This window comes from Alosa sapidissima, chromosome 10 (genome assembly GCF_018492685.1).
Source record: "Alosa sapidissima isolate fAloSap1 chromosome 10, fAloSap1.pri, whole genome shotgun sequence".
Classification (NCBI taxonomy): domain Eukaryota; kingdom Metazoa; phylum Chordata; class Actinopteri; order Clupeiformes; family Clupeidae; genus Alosa; species Alosa sapidissima.
In genome coordinates this window covers 8,832,560-8,845,148 of record NC_055966.1, presented here as the reverse complement: position 1 = coordinate 8,845,148, position 12,589 = coordinate 8,832,560, and the positions used below count along the sequence as shown (strand labels likewise).

At 41.3% G+C, this 12,589-nt stretch overlaps 3 protein-coding genes across 4 annotated transcripts; all 3 read right to left on the bottom strand.

The window, feature by feature from the left end:
* Positions 1-452: 452 nt before the first annotated feature.
* Positions 453-2,819, bottom strand: LOC121720424 (type-4 ice-structuring protein LS-12-like). 2 transcript variants are annotated; one of them, XM_042106503.1, is made up of 3 exons: positions 2,681-2,819; positions 1,131-1,281; positions 453-843 (listed from the first exon to the last, which is right to left on the bottom strand). In XM_042106503.1, exons 2-3 carry the CDS (start codon positions 1,262-1,264, stop codon positions 624-626), a joined length of 354 nt encoding a protein of 117 aa, XP_041962437.1. In that variant the 5' UTR covers positions 1,265-1,281; positions 2,681-2,819; the 3' UTR covers positions 453-623. The 2 variants fall into 2 exon arrangements, with proteins under 2 accessions (XP_041962437.1, XP_041962438.1); XM_042106504.1 differs by having other exon boundaries at positions 2,357-2,701.
* A 2,552-nt stretch (positions 2,820-5,371) lies between these two features.
* On the bottom strand, positions 5,372-6,763 carry LOC121720423 (type-4 ice-structuring protein LS-12-like). The gene is made up of 4 exons (XM_042106502.1): positions 6,589-6,763; positions 6,350-6,427; positions 6,073-6,223; positions 5,372-5,765 (listed from the first exon to the last, which is right to left on the bottom strand). The coding sequence occupies exons 2-4, from the start codon at positions 6,396-6,398 to the stop codon at positions 5,546-5,548; spliced, it is 420 nt and encodes a 139-aa protein (XP_041962436.1). The 5' UTR covers positions 6,399-6,427; positions 6,589-6,763; the 3' UTR covers positions 5,372-5,545.
* A 3,849-nt stretch (positions 6,764-10,612) lies between these two features.
* On the bottom strand, positions 10,613-12,010 carry LOC121720421 (type-4 ice-structuring protein LS-12-like). Its single transcript, XM_042106500.1, has 4 exons — positions 11,823-12,010; positions 11,584-11,673; positions 11,307-11,457; positions 10,613-11,003 (listed from the first exon to the last, which is right to left on the bottom strand). Exons 2-4 carry the CDS (start codon positions 11,642-11,644, stop codon positions 10,784-10,786), a joined length of 432 nt encoding a protein of 143 aa, XP_041962434.1. The 5' UTR covers positions 11,645-11,673; positions 11,823-12,010; the 3' UTR covers positions 10,613-10,783.
* Positions 12,011-12,589: the final 579 nt, after the last annotated feature.

Sequence of the window (12,589 nt, the reverse complement as noted above, 5' to 3'; positions counted from 1 at the left end):
AACTTAGACATATGAACTAATCGTGAATTAAATTTTAGTGGAATAAAATCTTCAGCATATCTTCTACTTACAGTATTCAAAAATAAATGAACTGACTTCCAATGCATATGTATAAAAAAATAACAAAAAATCCATGCATGGAACTGTCAGGGATTGTTTTTTTTGTTTTTACAAAATCACAACAACCAAATAACACATCATGCTGATAGCTTTTGTTAATCTCAAACACAATGTAAGCAGGTGAGATGTTTGCAACTACATGACCTTTTATCAATCCAGTTGCAGTAGGCCTAGATCCCAACCACAATTGATGAACTGCCCTACTTGTGATTGTTTTTAGAGATTTTAGAGGTTTTATATCGATGCTACAGAATTTGTGGCTGGTGCTACAAAACTTTTAACCTCTGTAGCACCAGTGCTACTTGCAAAAAAAGTTAACGTACAGCCCTGCAGATGGTCACCTCTGAAGCGTTTTAATGATTCAGATAAATAATCAGTAAACTCATTCCAAGGCTGAGAGGGGCTCAGCAGAGCAGCATAGCAGTGATACATGACATGATGCCACAACAAAAGTTTTTGTCTTCAAGATAATGCACATTTGGAGTCAGCAGGGGCCTGTTGATTTACTGAGGAGGGAGCAGGGCCTTGGTGTGGTCCATCACCTTCCTGAGGAGATCCTCCACCTGGGCCTCGACGGAGGCAGCGAGAGGCTGGATCTGGGACAGGATGGGTCCGAACAGGGGCTTGAGCTTCTCATCAATGTTGGCTGTCAGGGGCTTCAGCTGTGCTTGGACCTTCTCCAGCAGTGGCTGCACCTGAGCCTTGCCCTCCTGAAGGTAAGCCCTAAAGCAGAGAAGAGGGAAGCGTTAGCCACATTTAGCACATCATCATTTGACATTTGTGGCATAATCAAGAAAGTTTTTGCAATGAAATAAATTGCTTTCCATTTATTTATTGGTGTCTGCTCATTTGCTGAAAATCTTTTAAACTTTTGTACACAAATAAACAAACAAACAAACACAAGCATACATACAAAATAACAAACAAATAAACACACACAAACAAACACAAACGTGGTTAAGCTCTACACATCAGAGTCTCTGTAATGCTGCTCTGTTGTGGATACTCACTCAGCCTGGCTGGTCAGGTCAGCGGCCTTAATCTTCTCCACCAGTTCAGCGGTGGTGGTGGTGAGCATGCTGCTCAGCTCCTGGAGGTACTTGGTGATCTTCTCAATCTCCGCGGGCACATCACGCTTCACCATAGATGCAGACTCAGTGCCTGGGGAAAAACAAAATGTAGCAGTCAGTTTCAAATGAATAAGAAACCTCAGACTCACATACACTTTGTATTTTCTTTGTATGTTTTTGATGGAGGGAGATTTGGGAGCTGGCAGTGGCAACAATTATGAACTCAGGCAAGCATGGGTACACCTCAATGTATACCTAGCGCAAAGCAGAGCACAGCTCTCACACAAGTAGCTGGTTGGTTGATTAGTAGTGATTGTCTGTGTTTAGTGCTTGAGTCCTATGAGAATGAGAAACCTTAAGTTTTGTGCTGAGATGGCATGAGCAATACATGCAGTAACTTCCGGGGAATCCCAGGCTGCCAAGCCTTGTACTGTACCTTTGTAAATTTGACATGTTCCTCCCACTAATTTGTGATTATGTTCTTGTTGTGCACTCTCGACTCAATTTTGGATTGCTTTGTATCCTGTGTCATATTGTATTATGCTAGTTCGTCTTGGTTGTTAATCAGCTACCAAGGGAGAAGTCCCCAGCCAATTGCACAGAGAAATGTAACATCTTCCCTCTGTGTAACTGAAATGACCCCTTTAATTTCTGTTCTGAAGCAGCACCTCATTCTGGTGTCCAATGTTGACAGCCCATGTTACAAAAGCTTCCAACTCCTAGAGTTAAAATTTCATGAAAGTTTTATTTCACAACCTTGAGCTTACCATCAGCAACTAGGCCTACTATATTTCCAAAGAAGAAAATGGTGAAATGAAAATTGTAAGGATCTCGTATCAAACAACAACAGGATCTTGTAGGCTATATTATTGAGAACCAACTGTTTTTGGTTGAAATCCTCAAGGTTCTGACAGTAACACATCTTCCATAAAATGTTAAGTAGGCCCTACTGCAATAGTTAAATTAATAAGGGTGCACCTAGAATTATTTATCACATGTATTACTTGATACAGTGTTTTTGTATGAGAGGATACATTTCCTTTATTTATTTATTTAGCCAGTTTATTTAAAACATAACTCTAAACATGGCTTAATATTAGGCTAGTCTTCTAACTTTCTGATAGGCCTATAGGCTAAGTACACTTGAATCTATAGTCATTCCTTACATCTCCGTCGAACCTAACTGGTCCAAAAGCATATAGTCATGTTTATTTGCACATTACAGGTTACAATGTTACTCATTTCGCGGATAGTCAAGTTTTAAAAGACGGCGCGACAGCGTGGGCTCCTTATGATGATGCAGCCAGATCAAAACAACAATGCGAGTCACACCAATGCTACACAGATTGGCAGTCTCGGCGGACATAATTGATCCGTTAATCGATACATATCGGCGAAACGTATAACAGCCTAAGCTGGGAGAGGTTATTAGAATAATACATTCGTTGTATGAATTCTATATGTTTTGTTATAAAGAAACGTAGGCCTACCCAGAGTTAGAGGTAGTGCTCTGGCTGGGCCTATAGGCTACCTACTGCAATATGTAGACGCAACAATACATCCATAATTCGAAATTTTCTACGTAGCCTACTTCGATATAATTTCGTCACAATGGCGATGGGCTATAAATAGAGCTGTCCAACTTGTTGTTTGTCACTTCTTGTTAAGCTACTTTGCTATACGGACATTTTATTGGAGAAACATGATGGAACACATCGACAACGACAGCAGTGCTGGTGACAAGTCACCACTTCCCGCGGGCAAATCGCCCAGCCCCCGACTTTGTTGGGTCGAGACCCAGGAGCCCACCTCCCAGGTCCCCAGTCCCCTCCCTGAACCCAGGTCTGGTGAGGTGACCCCCGTTCTCCTCTTTATCAATGAGGACAACCTGATGCCAGAGGAGGTTGCCCAACAGGAGGCAGAACAGGTGGAGGATGAGCCCCCTGCCAAAAGCGCTCATGAGGCAACATCCCAGGAAGTCCTGCTGGATGACGACGATGACGACGACGTCTTGGTGGATGACGTCCATCTCGCTGAGGATCAGACATCAGACCACGCTGTGGAGCAGCGAGCATCTCCCCAGCAGTCATCCTCTGAGGCCTCTCTGATGTCTCTGAAGCAGGCTGTTGAGACCGCTGCCCTTACTCAAGCCACCCAGGATCTCCTGACCCCGGCAACTGATGTGGAGGACCCTGCCTGTGGCCTCACTGTGCAGCCGGATGTTACAACAGATGATCAGTCCCTGTTGTTAACCATAAGCTTTAAAAACAGCATCCAGATGGTGCATGAGGAGACACTGTCCTTCACTTTTGATGCCCCTGACACCCCCACTGTGCCTGAGACCCCCACTTCTTTGGGAAGGACCGAGGGGACCTCCAAGCCATTCTGGAGAAGGGTCTGGAGCAGGTTCAGATGTACAAAGCGGACGGCCCCCACCACCACCCAGGACTGCCCAGTTGCTCAGGAGGAGTCCACCACCTGCATTCCCCTCAGACAGATGCTAAGGAGATTTCTTAAAAGAAACAAATAAAACTCAGCTCTTGCAGCTCAAACTCAGCTCTTGCAGCTCTTGCTTCATTTTAAAGTCTTTAAGATAGTCAGATCTGAAAAGTATATAAAAATAATATGAAAATGTGTTAATAACCAACTTATTGTGAGGTTGCATTTACAGTACATAGTGCTTGGGGTGCTTTGCACTATATGTAAATGCAAGTTGTTGTTTCTGATGTGCAAGTGATTATTAGAGAAGACTATTATACTGCAGGTCAGAGATCACAGTTAATTTTAATCTGATTGTATTGTGCTTTTTTTGGAATGAAGTGAAACACAGGCAGATATATTCGGAGAAGCTATTATCTATCAAACGTAACACCACATCTTTTACCACATCCATTTTATGCAGCCTACAAACTTAGATTGCTCTCACCATATCTACAACAATAACATGCTGGTCATGTCAGTTCATGTCATCAAAACAAGTGGCAGAAATAAATTCTGAATCACTGAGATTCCTCTTTTGGTTACTTCAGAGATTTGGAGACAGCAACATCTGCATCACAACACTATGGTTAGTGATGATGCATTAAGCACAGTGATAGCACAATCTACAGCACACAGTAAGGCTACATGTCGTTTAAAGGTGCTCTAAGCGATGCAACGTCACTTCTGTTGACTTTTCAAACAAAACAGAGAGCTAGTTCGCTACTTCCTCCTCCTCCTTCCCGTGTTGCTCCCGTGCGATTGAAACTCTCCTAAACGCGCATCTCGTCTGTGATTTGCTGGAACAGTTTGTTATGTTTTTATGGGCTAGGTTTGCCCAGGTTGTTTTTGTTGCTGTTTTTGGAGCCTGTGCTGTCCACAGAGATTGCGTTTTTTACAGTGTATTCAGGGCACAGACAGCTAGTGGTTGGTTAGGTGATGTTTGCAGTAAGTGACATAAAATGTTTTAGCCTAAAAAACGCGTGGCTTAGATGGCTTAGAGCACCTTAAATCAATGGATTGTAGAAAGACACCATTGACAACTTGGTTTGTCATAAAGCACTGAAATAATGTTTGATGTACAGTACCATTAATATTCCTTTTGTGTCAATTTCAAACATGCATTAGGTCTTAGATTGGGCATATTTTTGCCCAAAGTGAAGTAAAAAATATTTCTTCCTTGTTACTTCTACCAGAGACCTTTGTAAAGCTGCACTGACTATACAGCACAGATACAGGAAGACAGTCATAAATTCTGAACACATTAAAGAAATCACTGTTTTCATAGCATTTGTCGGCCAAGTTTATCTTTACCTTTTCTGTATGTCTCACAGCATGTGATACTGATTGCATGAGTGACATATAATCTTAGGGGTAGAGGTACTGATTTTATATAGAATAACACACTATTTGCACTGGCTGGCTGCTTGTATATCAGAAATATCAGGTCAACACTTTTCTGTATGTTTACTTAAGTTCGCTACCTGATATTGTTGGCCTAAATCCACATCTAAACTCTACTGATCCATCAGATGCATTAATGCACATGATCCATTGATCATGGTTTTAGTGATTAAACCATCACAGTGGATATTTGTAACCACAAACCACTTTTGAGTTTTTGTTTTTCAACATTTTCATCACAGAACATACAGTACACACCATTCTAGAGAAGCCATTCTTCCACAAACACATCACACGCATTAGATGGTCACCTCTGAAGCGTTTTAAGGATTCAGATAAATAATCAGTAAACTCATTCCAAGGCTGAGAGGGGCTCAGCAGAGCAGCATAGCAGTGATACATGACATGATGCAACAACAAAAGTTTTTGTCTTCAAGATAATGCACATTTGGAGTCAGCAGGGGCCTGTTGATTTACTGAGGAGGGAGCAGGGCCTTGGTGTGGTCCATCACCTTCCTGAGGAGATCCTCCACCTGGGCCTCGACGGAGGCAGCGAGAGGCTGGATCTGGGACAGGATGGGTCCGAACAGGGGCTTGAGCTTCTCATCAATGTTGGCTGTCAGGGGCTTCAGCTGTGCTTGGACCTTCTCCAGCAGTGGCTGCACCTGAGCCTTGCCCTCCTGAAGGTAAGCCCTAAAGCAGAGAAGAGGGAAGCGTTAGCCACATTTAGCACATCATCATTTGACATTTGTGGCATAATCAAGAAAGTTTTTGCAATGAAATAAATTGCTTTCCATTTATTTATTGGTGTCTGCTCATTTGCTGAAAATCTTTTAAACTTTTGTACACAAATAAACAAACAAACAAACACAAGCATACATACAAAATAACAAACAAATAAACACACACAAACAAACAAACACACAAACAAACAAACACAAACGTGGTTAAGCTCTACACATCAGAGTCTCTGTAATGCTGCTCTGTTGTGGATACTCACTCAGCCTGGCTGGTCAGGTCAGCGGCCTTAATCTTCTCCACCAGTTCAGCGGTGGTGGTGGTGAGCATGCTGCTCAGCTCCTGGAGGTACTTGGTGATCTTCTCAATCTCCGCGGGCACATCACGCTTCACCATAGATGCAGACTCAGTGCCTGGGGAAAAACAAAATGCCACAGTCAGACACAAGGACACAATCAAAGAAATTAATTAAATAATTTCTCTCAGGCTTGCATTTAAATTGGTCACAGATTTAACTTGGAACAGAGGTAGATGTTTACCGTGAGAAATAACCAGCATCAGGAGGGCGATAGCTAGAGTGAACTTCATTGTTGCAGGATGATGAGGACAGCTGATCTCTAGAACAAATGTACATCTTATTATTCTTATTGCATTATTATTATTGCATTTTAGGCACAATTGCATCACCCTAGTTATGTCCTTTTGAGATGACAGTCATAGTCACTAACAATAAGGAACAAAACAGAGCATTAATGAAAAGCAAGTAACTTAGACATACCTTTACTCCAGAGGTTCTACCAGCTTGTTGTGTCCTCTTCTTGCAGCGGAGAGCTTTTTATATTGCCTCAAAGAATGGGGTTCAAACCAGATGTGACAAGATTAGGATTAGATTGTGCACTTGATGAAATCTGATTGATTAAGAAGAAATACACTGATTAGCATAACATTGTTACACAGGCCAGATTTACTGCAAGATTGCTAAATAGACTAAAGGGAGTTCTTTTCAGCCATCAAATGTAGATTGTTGGCTGGACAAGGTAGGAGGGCAGAAGACAGGGACAACCACAGATTGATTCTGTGCCATCTGCATGCCACGGCCTCTGTCTTATATTCGGAGACTCTCAGAAGACCCAGAGGTGCCCAGCATGACCTCTGACCCCCGCAATGGAGAATGTAGAATCATCTCTCTCTCTCTCTCTTTCTCTCTCTCTGACACACACTATGTGCAAAACAAATTTAAAGTCAGAAATATTCCTGGTGGGTCACAGTGACATTTAACTTGAAAACTGATTATTTCTGTCAAAAACATTCAGCATAGAGCTTCATCTAAATCAGTGTTTTTCAACCTTTTTTGTGCCACGGCACACTTTTGACACTTAAAATGTCACACGGCACACTAACATCCTGTGTGAAGAAAAAATAAACATACCATAGCCTAAAATTTCAAATAATACACAGATATGGCCTTATTATGGCTTCTATGCAAGACCTGCTCAATAAAACAAGCGCCCTCTGTTTCATTTGTAGGTGACTTTATCTAATTGAATTGTTGTTATGAACTGGATATGTGATGATTCTGTGAATACTGGATATGGGGCCCCCGTTGTACAATGCCTGCATACAACAAATAGTGCAATCATACAATCAATGAGGGCATGTGGTTATAAATTATTTAATGCAACAGTTGCTTTTCTGGACCAGTGAGTGACATTTGGGTAATTTTCTGCGGCACACCTGATGATCTCTCACGGCACACTAGTGTGCCCCGGTACAGTGGTTGAAAAACACTGATCTAAATTACAGTTGTTATTACAATTACATGCAGAACATCTTACCTTCATTAACCAAAATCCTTCACATCTAACACTTTAACATTCAGGTGGTTGATTCAATCGTCTACAATCTTTTTTTTGTGGTCAGTTAGTTGTCTGAAGAGTCTTATCATTCAAACAGAAGACTTCTCTGTCCCTTATCTGTAGCCCTTTATCGTATTATTAGAGAAGACTATTATACTGCAGGTCAGAGATCACAGTTAATTTCAATCTGATTGTATTGTGCTGTTTTAGAATGAAGTGAAACACAGGCAGATATTCGGAGAAGCTATTATCTATCAAACGTTAACACTACATCTTTTACCACATCCATTTTATGCAGCGTACAAACTTAGATTGCTCTCACCATATCTAAAACAACTAGATGTACCGCAGAGCGGTACAAAATATGACCGCTGCCCAGTCCAGCACATTTTTTCCACAAAAATAAATCACGCTGAAAGGCCTATATGATTCTAACTGTCTCACTAAATTGCATTATCCACACTCAATTATCACTGGTATCTGCTAGACAACAAGTACCAAAGCATGATTAGTTCATAGATTTTACATGTAAAATTCATTTTATACAACCCCACCTCCATCTTGCCTGTTCATAATTCTGAGAAATTCTTGAATTGTGTGCATGTGTGCATGTACATGTTTATGTTATGTGTGTGGGTGTGTGTGTGTGTGTGTGTGTGTGTGTTTGTGTGTGTGTGTGTGTGTGTGTGTGTGTGTGCGTATGTGCCTGTGCATGCAAGCGTACATATGTCTACTGTGTGAGTATGTGTCATACGTATGATTATTGTGAATGTATGTGTGTGTATCTGTTTGTGCACATGTGTGCACATGAAATGGGTTAACATGACCCCTGGAGGCAAACATACGGAAAAAATTGGTCATCCTAGGCCCTACGGTTCTCAAGATATTCACAGAAAACTGTGTCTGCCCTACCCTCCTTTCGGGGGGTCCAGTACAGCGGGGGGGCTACAGATCAAAACGAAAACCGATGGTTCCATGCTATCCATGTGGGGTTACATGCCTACCAAGTTTCGTGTACCCCGGTCTTTCAGTGTCCCGGGAATCCTTGACGGAAATTTGGACATGCGAAAAAGAAAAAAAAAAAAAAAAGAAAAAAAAAAAATCTGACTAAACCTATATGACCGCCGCTTCGCTGCGCGGCGGTCATAATAACACACTATTTGCACTGGCTGGCTGTTTGTATATGCATATTTTAAGCCCTGCTTTGACAGAAATATCAGGTCAACACTCTTCTGTATGTTTACTTAAGTTCACTACCTGATATTGTTGGCCTAAATCCACATCTAAACTCTGCTGATCCATCAGATGCATTAATGCACATGATCCATTGATCATGGTTGCAGTGATTAAACCATCACAGTGGATATTTGTAACCACAGACCACTTTTGAGTTTTGTTTTTCAACATTTTCATCACAGAACATACACCATTCTAAAGAAGCCATTCTTCCACAAACACATCACACGCATTAGATCAGGGCTGTACAGTGCGACACATGCTACAAAAAAATAGTTTGTGCGATGGATGATTTACGAACGTAGCACTGGTGCGATACAGTTTTGCTGATGGCAATACAATGCATGCGTGTGAGACTGACAGGGAGGCTACAGCAATTACCTTCTACTGTGATCAGTGCAGTTGGCTACACCAGATGTGGTAGCAGGTAGCACGTAGGTAGGCTACGTTAAAAAACACAGACCCGTCTTCTTTTTTTGCGCGTTGCGAACGGAGCGCTTCAGTTAGGCTACGCGCCCGGTGTAGGCTCCCTGTGAAACACTTGTTTGTTTGTTTGAAGTGCGTATGTATAGGCTGCTTCTGTGAGAGGGGAATCGATGTACAGTAGGCTACTTTGATTTCAACTTGGTAGTTGCAGTCTACGCGATTAAAAAACATGTCTACTTGTTTGTAGGCCTAGTATCCAAACAATCCAACTCCAAATCAAACAATACCTTGCAAATTGTCCTCGCGAAACGGAGAAGCCTAAAGCGAAATTAACATTCCGACCGGGCTGAGGTGAATTCAGATTAGGCAAGCAGAAGTAGAAGTTTGTGGCAATCGCCTTGTTGCTTTGCACTTTTAGTTCAGTTTAAAACGAACAACTTAGTATCCAAACAATACTATTCAGATCTAAAACTTAGAAGAAAAAAGTCCACCGGGATGTTCGCTTATATCTGTCAATATGAGCCCACTTCATGCTTTATGCGTAACATAGTCTCGCTTAGTAGTGCTTAATAACATATACACGAACATGATCGGTTCGGAAAAAAACCTTCACGACACTTTAATTACGACTGCGTTAGCCACAGACCTTCAGCTATATTCAATAGGCTACCTACTGTAGCCTATCTGTATGGAACAGTCTAGGGATGCATTTCATGGGTGCACTGTTTGACATGTCAGTTAGCCTACTCATTTGCACCACTGGTTAGATGTAAAACGATATTTCACTCGTGCAATGACAATAAGGTTGAATGTAGGCCTAATCTAATCTAAAAACTTAGACATATGAACTAATCGTGAATTAAATTTTAGTGGAATAAAATCTTCAGCATATCTTCTACTTACAGTATTCAAAAATAAATGAACTGACTTCCAATGCATATGTATAAAAAAATAACAAAAAATCCATGCATGGAACTGTCAGGGATTGTTTTTTTTGTTTTTACAAAATCACAACAACCAAATAACACATCATGCTGATAGCTTTTGTTAATCTCAAACACAATGTAAGCAGGTGAGATGTTTGCAACTACATGACCTTTTATCAATCCAGTTGCAGTAGGCCTAGATCCCAACCACAATTGATGAACTGCCCTACTTGTGATTGTTTTTAGAGATTTTAGAGGTTTTATATTGATGCTACAGAATTTGTGGCTGGTGCTACAAAACTTTTAACCTCTGTAGCACCAGTGCTACTTGCAAAAAAAGTTAACGTACAGCCCTGCAGATGGTCACCTCTGAAGCGTTTTAATGATTCAGATAAATAATCAGTAAACTCATTCCAAGGCTGAGAGGGGCTCAGCAGAGCAGCATAGCAGTGATACATGACATGATGCCACAACAAAAGTTTTTGTCTTCAAGATCATGCACATTTGGAGTCAACAGGGGCCTGTTGATTTACTGAGGAGGGAGCAAGGCCTTGGTGTGGTCCATCACCTTCCTGAGGAGATCCTCCACCTGGGCCTCGACGGAGGCAGCGAGAGGCTGGATCTGGGACAGGATGGGTCCGGACAGGGGCTTGAGCTTCTCATCAATGTTGGCTGTCAGGGGCTTCAGCTGTGCTTGGACCTTCTCCAGCAGTGGCTGCACCTGAGCCTTGCCCTCCTGAAGGTAAGCCCTAAAGCAGAGAAGAGGGAAGCGTTAGCCACATTTAGCACATCATCATTTGACATTTGTGGCATAATCAAGAAAGTTTTTGCAATTAAATAAATTGCTTTCCATTTATTTATTGGTGTCTGCTCATTTACTGACAATCTTTTAAACTTTTGTACAAAAATAAACAAACACAAGCATACATATAAAATAACAAACAAATAAACACACACACAAACAAACAAACGCACAAACAAACAAACACACAAACGTGGTTAAGCTCTACATATCAGAGTCTCTGTAATGCTGCTCTATTGTGGATACTCACTCAGCCTGGCTGGTCAGGTCAGCGGCCTTAATCTTCTCCACCAGTTCAGCGGTGGTGGTGGTGAGCATGCTGCTCAGATCTTGGAGGTACTTGGTGATCTTCTCAATCTCCGCGGGCACATCACGCTTCACCATAGATGCAGACTCGGTGCCTGGGGAAAAACAAAATGCCACAGTCAGACACAAGGACACAATCAAAGAAATTAATTAAATAATTTCTCTCAGGCTTGCATTTAAATTGGTCACAGATTTAACTTGGAACAGAGGTAGATGTTTACCGTGAGAAATAACCAGCATCAGAAGGGCTAGAGTGCTAGGGCTAGCTAGAGTGAACTTCATTGTTGCAGGATGATGAGGCCAGCTGATCTCTAGAACAAATGTACATCTTATTATTATTATTGCATTTTAGGCACAAATGCATCACCCTAGTTACATCCTTTTAAGATGACAGTCATAGTCACTGTAACAATAAGGAACAAAACAGAGGATTAATGAAAAGCAAGTAACTTAGACATACCTTTACTCCAGAGGTTCTACCAGCTTGTGTCCTCCTCTTCTTGCAGTGGAGAGCTTTTATATTGCCTCAAAGAATGGGGTTCAAACCAGACGGACAAGATTAGGATTAGATTGTGCACTTGATGAAATCACCAGACTGAGAGCAGTAAAGAGAGTCAGACTGGTGAGTTGGCCGAACTTTGATATGTTAGGCTAAAATGAGCCTGAGTGTCTTCTCAAAGTCCAAGACTCTCTGAAGACAGTCATGTGGGTATGTTTAAGCTATTGCTAATATGATGAAGTGTTTTTTCACTATCAGTTATTTTCAGGTTCTCTAAAGTACATGTATCGCAGTACAGTCATCGCTTTAAGTAAATTATTTTCTCTGAACACAACATGGAGCGATCATTCCTTTAGTTGATCGCCAGTCTTTGACTCCATCCAACAACAGACGAAGAGCATATAATTTGTATTTGACACATTAAATACGTAACAACTGTGTCACTATACTGTATATCAATATTATACAATAACATACAAAGAATATTTATTTATATATAATATTTATGGACAAGAAGTTATGTTTACTTTAACTTTTGGAGATGTCTTTGCAAAATTTGTTACATAATAGAGAAGTTTGAGAAGCTACAGTACCCTCCAGAATTGTTGGCACCTCTGCTAAGGTTTTGATTTGCATTGAGCCCAATGAGCATACAAATTAAACCATGCCAACAGGGTTCTAAATTAACACCCGCCAACCAGCCAAATGCAGGTTAAAATTCATTTTGG

What these genes read in the sequence shown, in the direction of transcription:
- LOC121720424 (XM_042106503.1), bottom strand. Translation starts at nt 1,264, where the DNA reads ATGGTGAAGCGTGATGTGCCCGCGGAGATTGAGAAGATCACCAAGTAC. An exon ending in GACCTGACCAGCCAGGCTGA is followed by an intron (nt 844 to 1,130) that starts GTGAGTATCCAC and finishes TCTCTGCTTTAG; the next exon opens with GGCTTACCTTCAGGAGGGCA.
- LOC121720423 (XM_042106502.1), bottom strand. Translation starts at nt 6,398, where the DNA reads ATGAAGTTCACTCTAGCTATCGCCCTCCTGATGCTGGTTATTTCTCAC. An exon ending in GATGCTGGTTATTTCTCACG is followed by an intron (nt 6,224 to 6,349) that starts GTAAACATCTAC and finishes GTTTTTCCCCAG; the next exon opens with GCACTGAGTCTGCATCTATG. An exon ending in GACCTGACCAGCCAGGCTGA is followed by an intron (nt 5,766 to 6,072) that starts GTGAGTATCCAC and finishes TCTCTGCTTTAG; the next exon opens with GGCTTACCTTCAGGAGGGCA.
- LOC121720421 (XM_042106500.1), bottom strand. Translation starts at nt 11,644, where the DNA reads ATGAAGTTCACTCTAGCTAGCCCTAGCACTCTAGCCCTTCTGATGCTG. An exon ending in GATGCTGGTTATTTCTCACG is followed by an intron (nt 11,458 to 11,583) that starts GTAAACATCTAC and finishes GTTTTTCCCCAG; the next exon opens with GCACCGAGTCTGCATCTATG. An exon ending in GACCTGACCAGCCAGGCTGA is followed by an intron (nt 11,004 to 11,306) that starts GTGAGTATCCAC and finishes TCTCTGCTTTAG; the next exon opens with GGCTTACCTTCAGGAGGGCA.